The sequence below is a fragment of the Pelobates fuscus genome, chromosome 3, assembly GCF_036172605.1.
Source record: "Pelobates fuscus isolate aPelFus1 chromosome 3, aPelFus1.pri, whole genome shotgun sequence".
Classification (NCBI taxonomy): domain Eukaryota; kingdom Metazoa; phylum Chordata; class Amphibia; order Anura; family Pelobatidae; genus Pelobates; species Pelobates fuscus.
In genome coordinates, this window is record NC_086319.1 from 312,125,932 (window position 1) to 312,138,319 (window position 12,388).

Genomic DNA, 12,388 nt, shown 5'->3' on the forward strand with positions numbered 1-12,388 from the left:
TAGTCTGAGGTGTCTGCTTGAAGCAGTGGGTATCGTAGAGTCAATACGAGAGTCCATGGTATGGTTAAGATCCCCGCATATGATCAGAGGGTTTGCTATGTCGTTCGGTATTTTATTTAAGATTTTATGTAAGAAGTTACGTTGTTGGTCGTTTGGGCTATAGAGGCTCACTATGGTCATTGGGGTGTTATTTATGATACAGTGGAGGATCACATATCTATCCTATCTTTTTTGACCTGGAGTGTTTCCACCGTCAGTGAGTTGTGTAGTAAAATGGAAGCACCTCTGGATTTTGACGTATGTGTTGCATGGTATTGTACCGGGTATTCCCTATTTGCGAAAGTGGGGGTCCGGTTGGTAACAAAATGGGTTTCCTGTATACAGACTATGTCTGCTTTAGCTTTCTTCAAGTCTTCTAGGAGGATGCGCCTCTTATGGGGGGTGTTGAGGCCCTTGGTGTTGTGTGAGTATACAAGCATGTTAACTATGGTGATGTGTGTTGCTGAGATTGTGTTGTCACGTAGCCAGGAGGTAAGTATTGCTCAGTGGTGTCACTAAGCAGCGAGGGGTATGCGCGGTAGGGGGGGGTGTTTGTGGGGGGTGTGCGGGGAGGGTGTACAGGAGACCTGTAGTGTTGGTACTCTGGTCGTACCGTGGGGTGTTGGAAGTGGTTTTCCAATTGGGTGGCTGGTTGGGCTCCGGTATAAGGAGGTGTCTTGGGCTGAAACCTTCGGTGTGAGGGCGAGATAAACGTGTTTTAAACAGTCATTAAACAAGAGACATAACAGTAACATGAACATTTTAGGAGGCATGCAAGAATACTCAGAGTGTACACACATTGTTGTTCGAGTCGTATCAAACTGCTATTGGTTTATAACATTGCATGGTGCGTATATACATCACAGACCCAGTATATTTACAGTCCGGTGTGGACAAATTGGGGTTACGTGGTATAGTGACCTAAATCAAATGGTTAGGTAAACCTGGGCCATTGATTCTCCCGCTATGTGCACTGCATTCCCTGGGGTCCCTAGGGGGAATACGTTGGGTGTGTATGTGGTCTGCCAAACGTTGAATCCCATGCCACAAGGTTAACCCACCCGGGGTTGGATGGCCTAGGTAGGCTGTGGCTGGTAGATAAGTAATCCCTGTTCAGAGGGAATTGGCTGTGATCGGAAGTATTGTGTGTGCAGCGGGATCGAGTGCTATCAGCGCGATCATGTTTAATATTTTCGGCAGGTTTAGGCGCCGTTTATCGGTTAGCCACTTGGCGTCTGGCCCCTGTTGCGGCAGGACACATGTGGGGTATGCGCGCTCGGTCAGTAACAACCGGTATCAATAGGGGAGGGGAATCAGCAGCATGGAGCTGAGTGCAGTCAGCTCGGGATGGGGTATAACAGTGTGCGTACTCACAGATATAGCATAACAATCAATGTGTTCAATACTTGCATTACTTTGCCTCTAACAGTCCTTTAGTCAGTAAGACTATGGTGGTAATTGATTAGTCCAGGTTTCCATTACGCTGTCCTCGGGGTGAGGTGGGCCGTGGCCCTGATGTGGGTGTAGAGTGCAGGCCCCATTTCGTGAGTGCTGACTTCCCTTCCTCCGGCGTTGAGATGGTAATATTTTCCCCGTTCCTGGTGAGTATGATCTTTGTGGGGAAGCCCCACCTGTATCTGATTCCTTTGGAGCGGAGAGCTGCTGTGAATTGGAGGAATTCTCGCCTGCGTCTGAGGGTGGTTGCAGAGATGTCTGCCATAATGCGTACCGACGGGTAGTCTACATGTGGGTCTGTTTTGCTGCGATGCGTCCGAAGGATCAGTTACATAGTTACATAGTTAGATAGCTGAAAAGAGACTTGCGTCCATCAAGTTCAGCCTTCCTCACACCTGTTTTTTGCTGTTGATCCAAAAGAGAAAAAAAAAAAAAAAAACCCCCAGTTTGAAGCACAATTTTGCAACAAGCTAGGACAAAAAATTCCTTATTGACCCCAGAATGGCAGTCAGATTTATCCTTGAATCAAGCAGTTATTACCCTACATTGAAAGATTATATCCTTGAATATTCTGTCTTTGCAAGTATGCATCTAGTAGCTGTTTGAACATCTGTATGGACTCTGATAAAACCACTTCTTCAGGCAGAGAATTCCACATCCTGATTGTTCTTACAGTAAAAAAACCTTTCCTTTGCCTTAGACGAAATCTTCTTTCTTCCAGTCTAAACGCATGGCCTCGTGTCCTATGTAAAGTCCGGTTTGTGAATAGATTTCCACACAATGGTTTGTATTGGCCCCGAATATATTTGTATAATGTTATCATATCCCCTCTCAGGCGACGTTTTTCTAAACTAAATAGGTTTAAATTTGTTAACCTTTCTTCATAGCTGATATGTTCCATTCCTTTTATTAATTTTGTAGCCCGCCTCTGCACTTTTTCTAGTGCCATGATATCCTTCTTTAGAACAGGTGCCCAAAATTGCACAGCATATTCAATATGTGGTCTTACCAGTGATTTATAGAGAGGCAAAATGATATTCTCGTCCCGAGAATGAATGCCCTTTTTCATGCATGACAATACCTTACTGGCCTTGGCCACTGCTGATTGACATTGCACATTGTTGCATAGTTTGTTGTCTATAACAATTCCCAAGTCCTTTTCGTGTGTTGTTATCCCTAATTCGCTTCCATTAAGGGTATACGTTGCTTGTGCATTCTTTACGCCGAAGTGCATAACTTTGCATTTTTCAACATTAAATTTCATCTGCCATTTGAGTGCCCAGTCCTCCAGTCTATCTAAATCCTTCTGCAGCAAAGTAATATCTTGCTCACATTGTATTATTTTACAAAGTTTTGTGTCATCTGCAAACACTGAAACATGACTTTCAATGCTGTCTTCAAGATCATTTATAAAAATGTTAAATAGAAGGGGTCCCAGAACAGACCCCTGAGGGACACCACTTGCCACCTCTGTCCAGCTTGAAAATTTACCATTAACGACAACTCTTTGTATTCTGTTTTTAAGCCAATGTTCTACCCAAGAACAAGCATTTTCATCGAGACCGATTTCCTTGAGTTTGAACACTAATCTTTTGTGTGGAACTGTATCAAATGCCTTGGCAAAATCCAAATAGATCACATCCACTGCAACACCCTGATCTATACTTCTACTTACTTCTTCGTAGAACGCAATCAATCAGTTCTTTTATATGATAGTAGTGTGCTCGCACTAGGACATCCCGCGGGATGGCTTCGGGTAAGTGTCGCGGCCTCGCCACTCGGTGTATCCTGTCAGTTAGGAGCATGTCAGACGGGATGTCTGGAGCATAGGCACGGAGAAGGCCTTGCACATAGGTGTGTAGGTCGGCCAGAATAACGGACTCTGGAATGCCCCTGAGCCTTAAATTATTACGCCGTGCCCTGTCTTCCTGGTCTGCCACCCGGGTGTCAATCTGTTCCATTTGACGTTGTAGGGCTTGTAGTTGGCCCGACATGTCTGCTTGTGTGGAGGACAATTCTTCGCATTGTCGCTCCACCGTGGCGGTTCTGGCGGAGAGGTCTCTCACCTCTCTTTTGATCTGCTCCGCTGTCGTCTGCCATGTGTGTATGAGATTTACTGCCATTCCCTCCATGGCCCTCTCGAAGTGGCCACGCGTGAGGTATTCTGCAGGCAGTGTAGGTTCTGGCGTCGGGTGCAGCATCGTGGTGTCGGAGTCGTCCGCGCCATCTTGAGTAGCTCGCAGGGGTGGTTTTCTGCCCAAAGAAGCTGGATTTGTCAGCTTTGGTGGCGGATTTTTTAGTTTTGGAGGAAGCCATGGTAATTAAAAGCTCGTTTGCGGTTTCAGTCTGGAAAAATGTCGATGTTGTTGGAGCCCATGTGCCGGAGCAATTCACTGAGCGGCCATCTTGCTCGGCGGTCAGCCACGCCCCCCATTTCAAAATACTTTTAATTAGTCCCTGGCCTTATCTTAAGTCTAGGATAGCCTTATGCCAATCCCACGTATGCTTAAACTCCATGCATCCACTACCCTCTCAGTAAAGTAATACTTCCTGAAATTATTTTTAAACCTTTGCCCCTCTAATTTAAAACTATATCCTCTTGTTGTGGTAGTTTTTCTTCTTTTAAATATGATCTCCTCCTTTACTGTGTTGATTCCCTTTATGTATTTAAATATTTCTATCTCAACTTTCCTCCAAGCTATACTTGTTAAGTTCCTTTAACCTTTCCTGGTAAGTTTTATCCTGCAATCCATGAACCAGTTTAGTAGCCCTTCTCTGGACTCTCTCTAAAGTATCAGCATTTCCTTCTGCTCTATTACATTGTCTTCTTACCTTTAAGTCATCTGAAATAATCACCCCTAAATCCCTTTCCTCAGATGTTGAGGTTAGTTGGTTATCAAATATCCTATACTCTGCCCTTCAGTTTTTATGCCCAATGTGTATTATCTAATATCTTGCACTTATTCACATTAAATGTCAGTTGCCACAGCTCTGACCATTTTTCTAATTTTTCTAAATCATTTTCCATTTGGCGTATCCCTCCTGGAACATCAACCCTGTTGCAAATTTTAGTATCATCAGCAAAAAGACATACCTTACCATCAAGACCTTCTTCAATATCACTAATAAAAATATTAAAGAGAATGGGTCCAAGTACAGATCCCTGAGTCAACTGGTACCTAGACCTTGCTTTGAATATACTCCATTGACTACAACCCTCTGTTGCCTGTCATTTATCCACTGCCTTAACCATTCAACAATATTGGAATCCAAACTTAAAGATTGCAGTTTATTGATGAGCCTTCTCTGTGGATCAGTGTAAAAGCATTACTAAAATCTAGGTAAGCAATGTCTTCTGCACCACCCTGATCTATTATTTTAGTTACCCAATCAATAAAAATCAATTATATTAGTTTGGCATGATCTCCCTGAAGTAAACCCATGTTGTCTCTGATCTTGAAATCCAGACGAAAGGCTAAATATTTCAGAAACTCCACAAGAATAAGATACATTTTTGTCCCCTAACAAACACTTTACCACAATATTTTATTTTTAATGAATCTATTGTTTTAATACTTTTTGCAGATGGTGTGCCGAAGATAGTCTATTCCCTGTCATTCCAACATCTCTGTAATGCAAATACATACAGAGTAGCAGTAAAGTGTGTATAGTTGGGGAAATTTAATTGAGGTAGGTAATGTCTAGAGCAGGGGTCCCCAATATTTTTTTTCCTGTGGAACCCTTTGACATAGTGTATCAACATAGTGGAACCCCCCACCCACCCACCCACCCAAAAAAACAACAACAATGTTGCGCTGTTGCATAAACCTTTCAATAAGCGGAGCATATTGTCTTATTTTTTGTTTTTTTTAAATTGTTTACTATATATACACACTGATTTCTACAGATAGTAAACAGACTGCAGTACTTAAGAGCAGGTGTGTTTTTGTTTGTAGAGTTGGTGTTTGAATGTAACGTTATCATTTTAATACAGGTATGTGTTTGTATGGAATGTTAGCATTTGTGTGCAGAGGTGTATTTGGATGTAGTGTTGGATTTTAAATGTGGATGTACATTTGCGTGTAGTATTGGTGTTTGTGTGTTTGTATATAATTTTGGAGTTAGAGTTCAGGGGTGTCTTTTTATATCATGTTTGTGTTTGCAGGAGTGTGTGTTGTGTTGGTGTTTGATTGCTGGAATGTCGGTACATGTACTGCCACATACATACTTACACATTAACAAACAGAAACACACCTACACAGTCATATACACACAAACACAGACACACACACTGACATATACACACACATTTACAAACAGATACACACACTGGCACATACAAACACAGATACAAAAACTTTGACACATTGACACAAACCGGCACATACAAACACAGATCGGCACATACACACAGACATACACAACTTGACACACAGATACACACTAGCACACAGACACACACTGACACATACACACAAGCACACAGATTCACACACTGGTACAAAGACACACACTGACACACAGATACACACACCTTGACACACAGTGTGTATCTGTGTGTTTGTGTGTGTGTGTGTGTGTGTGTATATGTATCTGTGGGTCAAGGTGTGTATCTGTGTGTCAGTGCGTGTATCGGTGTGCCTGTGTGTATCTGCCAGTGTGTGTATCTGAGTGTGTGCTAGTGTGTATCAGTGTCAAGATGTGTATATCTGTGTGTATGTGCAAGTCAGTGTGCATCTGTGTGTATGTATCTGACACACAGATACACACACTGGCACATAGATACACACATTAACTGAAACACTGACACAGAGATACACATACTGACAGAAGGTACACCTATACACACTGGCACAATTATACACACATTGTCACATACATGCACACACTGATAGATACTGACACACACACATACACACACTGACAGCTACACTGACACACAGATACACACTAGCACATACACACACATTGACACACATATATACACACACCTTGACACACAGATACACAAACTGACACTAACACACAGATTCACACACATTGGCAGATACACACACTGACACAGGTACACACACACACACACACACACACACACACATACACATACACACATACACAGACATATATGTTTACATTTGCTTTTTTTTGCAGATGGGTCTTTAGTGCTGGTGGCTGAGCCTGGTGTACTGTTCAGTCCCTACTGCCCCCTCTCTCCCTCCAGCCAGCATACTCTGTGTGGAAGGAAGTACTGTCACTTGTTCCCAGCATTCCATACAAAAGGGGTCCGGTCACAGTCTTAGACGACCGCGGCGTCTGGCTGGACCCCTGTTTAGCTTGTTAAAGTAGTCAGATTGCTGTATCCCTGCCACACTAAGACAGCTTGCTAGGCACCTGCTTGCTAGGTCACCTGGCACTGGACGTCCTCACTCTCTGCGTTTGGACATCCAGCATCTGTTAAATCCCCGTGGGAAAGCATTGCAGCAATGCTTTTCTATGGGGAGGGCCTAATGCGCTTGCAGCACTCATGGCGCATGCACATTAGCAACCCCCATTGGGTGACTTCGGAGGAGGCGGAGCACTGACTAAGCACTGAGGGACTGAGGGACAATAGTAAATAGAGGGTTTTTGACCCTTTACTGGCAGGGGGGAACTCCAGAGTGGAGTGAGGTAAATGTAGAGATAAAAAGAGGTCTGCTTTTTTTTACCTCTGCATCTCTTAGGAAAATAATGCACAAGCCATGCTGTTTGGAAATCATACTAAAAGTTACCTGCACATACTGAAAGACAACTTTTTTTTATAAAATGAATAACAAATGTATATCTATCTTTGAAAGCTTTATTATCCAAATGCATATAAAGAGATCACCGTTCACATTAAAAAGTAAAAGGCCATTCAGATATCACAGGAGACAGGTTTGAAGTAGTATGAATAGTATGATATTATTATAACATAGTATGATATTACAAGAGGATAACTAGCAGACTAGGATATATATAATAATAGTCCTGTGTCTAGTCGAATCTTGTGAAAGCTTACTCAATGAGGATGACTGAAAGGTCTCTTCCCTACTCCAAAATGAATTAGCTTTAAATGTTCCTATAGTTTGAAGGTTAAGGTAGGAAAAATTAAACACGTGGGTCACCAGGAAAACAAACAAGAGTCTGTAAGATTGTAACAAGCTGTTATCCAATAATCACCAAAATTGTAGTCAATTAGGAATAGAATATACATTACTCATATACAGTACATAGGAGTAATGTATATTATAATCCAAACACATTTCCAATCCACACACATTCCAGCGTGACACATGTGACCAATCACAGAGTAAGTTGCCCTGCCTCCCACCTACTCAGTTAGACCTAGTAGTGATCCTGCTCTTGCCAGGTTTCTCCAGGCTTACCCGTGTGGTGCTGAGTGCACTGTGTGAGGGTAAGAGGCGGGTGATGGGAAGTGACATCACTCTACTGCCAAGTGCTTAAGACCTGTAAGCACTATGAAGATAAGGAGCATCCCGGTAGAGACATCACTCACCAAGAATGCTTATTTTAAATATTTTATACGACCCCTTTACCCACCCGTACCCACATCACCCCTATACCTGCAACCGTTGCAGCCCACATCAGTACCTGTACCCAATCCAACCTCTACCCCACTATGTACCCACCTCAGACCCAAATGGCTACCACAGCCACAATGCACCCCTGCACCCACCACATCCCTTATCCCTCCCTGTACCCATCTCACCCACAACAGCCCATATGCCTTTCTGAACCCACTATAGCTCCTTTGCCCCAATGCGTCCACTGCAGCCCTTATACTTCCGAGCACAAGGTACAGCCCCTAACCCTCTCTGCATCCACTACATTCCCTATGCTAACATGTGCACACTACAGCCCCTATTCTTTTGAGAACCAGGTACAGCCTCTAACCCTCTTTGCACCCACTACAGCCCATATCCCTCCCTGCACCCTCTACAGATTCTATCACTTACTGCACCCACTACAGCCCATATACCTCTCAGCACCCAGTACAGCCTCTGTATGGGAGCAACACAAAGAAAGGGGAGAAGAGTATTAGTAGCCAAAACTCATGGAGGGGAGCCTTGATCTCCAATTGCCACAGGGGCCTGTGAGTTGTCAGTTCACCCCTTGGACATCACAGGATCCTGATGAAAGTCCCTGCAAGGACTGAAACATTGATGCTACTTACGATTATGTAAATAAAAGTCACTTACTTCTGAAACATGAATCTGGCTGAGTTTGTTAATATTGGATAATACAATTTAGCTCTTCGGTTGAAATCTCTTGATTCGTTGAGTTCATGATATTGGTTTGGCTGTATTGGTATGTATATATATTATACACAAGACAAAAAAATGAGATTTCTTCTATAGTTTAGTTAAATACCAATACTTGTGTGCTTATTGTGTTGGCAACTCCACTGATTGAGATGGATACATATTATCTTAAATTATTTTCCGTTGTACATTGATATTAGCTGTTACACAAAAGAAAATATTGTCATTATTATAATTTGTCCTTTTCTACTTTCAGTCACCGGTGTTCTCTTAATGGTGAAGATTTGAACAGACAGTGGGTCACTCCAGACAGCAATCTTCAGCCAACCATTTACCACCTTAAAGGTTTATTATACTATCTGAATAGCATTGGCAAAACACCTCTGGTGAGTAATATTTGTGTTATTTTTTTGGTAAGTACTTGGAGAAAAGTATAACTTTTATTTTATTACACCTAATCATGAAATTGAAGGTCACAGATATTTCAAATGGAATGACTGTCTTATTACAACTTCAGTTAAATGTAGCATGAAGTTAAAGCTTCCTTGTTATTTTTTCCTTATGTTTGTAAAATACTGAGTCTAACATGGCTGTTTATACTCAAAGAGTTCATTAAAATTACAAAAACCACATTGATATATACTAATGAATGAAAGCCATACTCCAATACAGTACAAAGAAAACACATGGAAACAAAGTCGACACAGTTAAGGTACCATAATAAGAACACAAAACGTATAGCTTTTAAACAATATAACTTAAAAAATAATGAATTGAATGCTAAATATGCTATCTTTAGGTCAAGGAAGTCGATTTGGAAATATAGTTTAGTATATAACTCTAGTTAAAAGTAATTTATTTTGGCAAAAAGTGATACGTTCTAGGTTTGGTATTCGTAACAAAAGAAAAACCTGGTCCGCAAACAATGAGTCAATTGTGTAGATCATGCCTCTGAAGTTTCACTGCTCAATACACAGCCATTTAGGGGGTAAATCACTTTTGATTCTGTTTATACAGCCCTAGCCACATCTCCTCTTTCTGTGATTGACACAGCCTGCATGAAAACAACATGGTTTTATTTTCAATCAGATACAACTTACTTAAGAAGTCATCTCTTGCTCTGTAAAATGAACTTTAATTACATACAGGGAGCCACTGCAGGGTATGGCAACAGAGCAGGAGATAAAAATGCTAAATGAAACAGAATTTGCAATAAAGGAAGTATAATATTAGATGACTCTAGGAAGTGTTTAGGAAGGCTGTATAAGTCACATGCATAGAGGAGTGGCTAAGGCTGCGTGAACAAAGTTAACTAACTCCTAAATGGCAGAGAAATGAGCAGTAAGACTGCAGGGGCATAATATATACACCAAAACTGCTTCATTAAGCTAAAGTTGTTTTGGTGACTATAGTGTCCCTTTAAAAATTTACTATCTAGGTGTTTGAGAGCATACAAACTCAGAAAGTTTTCTTGAAAAACATTCAACTACCCTTTCATTTTCATGTTGCTTGAGTTTGCTTTGTCCTTTTTTGACATTTAGAGGATATTTTTACCAACCAATAAAGCCTAAATCTGTAAAGCTTTCTATTCATGGTGGTAAGTGGCTCACCGCAGTGAGTTTCTTAAATGTAACATGTTTCTGATGCCCTCAGTGATTGTTATGCTGTCTAAATACTCTGAAGGAAAACAAATTGCTACCTGTTCACACACCCAGTTGAAAAGATTTTTGAAAGTTCACAATATTTAATTCTCTTGAAAAACAACTTGATTGCTCTATAAATAATGGTGTTTTGATTGTGTCTATGAATTTGCCACCATCTGTAAAAAAAATAAAAAAAAATAAAAATATTACTAATGCCAACAGTCCAGCTACTCCAAGCATTCATTAAATTAGGCTTAGTTCAGTTTTAGTTCAGATTTGAACCCTTTGTCATCTGTGAAAATGTACAAGTAAATGTACATAGATATATACTAAGATGATGCATGTGTTCAAGAGTAAGAAAACTAAGAGCAGCTTATTTTCAGTTATTAATGCCACCTATAGCTATAGAGTACTTGTTTTGGCCCCTGGTAAATCTTTCAGTTTTGTAAGTTAATTTGAAAACAATTCATTTTCTACCCTACTCACGTGATTCCCTATAATGATAAAGTGCTGTAACACTGATTTCTTTCCATTTTTGAACATTCATTGATTTTAGCTCACAGGCAATACCAGGTATGTCTCTAAGATCGTTTTTTCAGATTATACAAAGATTACAGCCACTGCTGGTAATCCTATGATTTGTGTTTGCTTCGTAATCTTAATGTTCTGTGGTGTGGGTCTTAATCCATAATGGTTTGGAGGCTTGAATACAACTTCCATCTTGTGTGCATTTAATCTTTCAAAAGATTTATGAATTTGTATCACTTCACAGGGAATCGAATTTACTCGATATGTAGTTTGGGAGCCAAGTTGCTCGCAAACGCTGTGATACAAAGCAATGTGTTTATATTTTTTTCACTTGTTTGTGTTTACCACTATGCCAATTAGATATATGGAGCCTGTAACTGCGCTCGGTACTCAGCCTGAGCATCTCCGTTAATATCCCTCCTTTTCTAGCAGGACATCTTCAATGATTATAACAGCTCACCCAAACATCAGCCTAGATTTGCTGAAGGGGGAAATAAAATACACTTTATTTGGTTCTAATGTACAGTGGTTCCTGTCTGGGTGTTGTTTTGGGTGGTCTCTTTACCTCCCCATTTTAGCCCAGTTTTCGCTATTGTACCTCTGTCTACCTGATTATTTTATCCATTAGGCTTAGATCACACGCAGCCTAGACTTGTATCCCAGTTAGAGGACCTGTCAGGTTATTTTTCTCAGCTGGATATTGATTTTGTTTTTTGGATGTGTATTTACACATTCCTCTTACGACCTTAGTTTCCCTATTTTTTCCTGTCTTATTTTATTCCTGTCTTCCCTTAGGATTATTAAAGGTAGGGATCCCTCCCCCATTCTCTTACTCTCCTGCCCTGGACTCTCTAGTCTTATTTCTTGCTTTCTATATATTGTTATTTTCGTGGGTTATTCCCCATTTAGGGAGAGTAATCTCAGGGCTTTTGGGCACTGAGCCACTGGTCAACCTTGTGACCTCTGAATCAGAGCCACTATCGCTTTAGCTTTTTATTTAAATTAAAGTTTTAGTAGACTGTTCCTATCTGGTCGGCAGTTCCACAGTTTTCCCAGTCACCCTGTGCCCCCAATAAGCACAGAGTAACTTAGACATAAGAGAGGACCGTGAAACTTAGAAAAAAAGTCCTGCGTGAATCTATCATAGACCCCTCCCAAACTGAAACCTCACACCATATGTCCCCATTGTCAGGGGGGCAATGTGGACACACACACATTAAATCAATAAAACTTGAACACTGTGTTTCCAGGCCAGGGAAATTGCTGTCACAGAGTCCTTGGGAGACTGTGTCTAAGACTACATCTGACACAGCATCCAACAATGTCTAGACTATTCTGAGTCTCATTGTATTTAAACAGAATTATAAGTAATGTGTGACTTTTTTAAAGATGGAGGGATTATTCGCTATATGACTTCCAGTG

The 12,388-nt window shown here is 41.0% G+C and overlaps 1 protein-coding gene across 1 annotated transcript in view; it reads left to right on the forward strand.

The window, feature by feature from the left end:
• Nucleotides 1–12,388, forward strand: part of AGBL1 (AGBL carboxypeptidase 1) — a 707,263-nt gene that overhangs the window by 384,478 nt on the left and 310,397 nt on the right. The window contains exon 19 of the mRNA XM_063448878.1: nt 9,052–9,181. Within this exon, the coding sequence (XP_063304948.1) occupies nt 9,052–9,181 (130 nt within the window). The remainder of the gene's footprint in view (nt 1–9,051; nt 9,182–12,388) is intronic.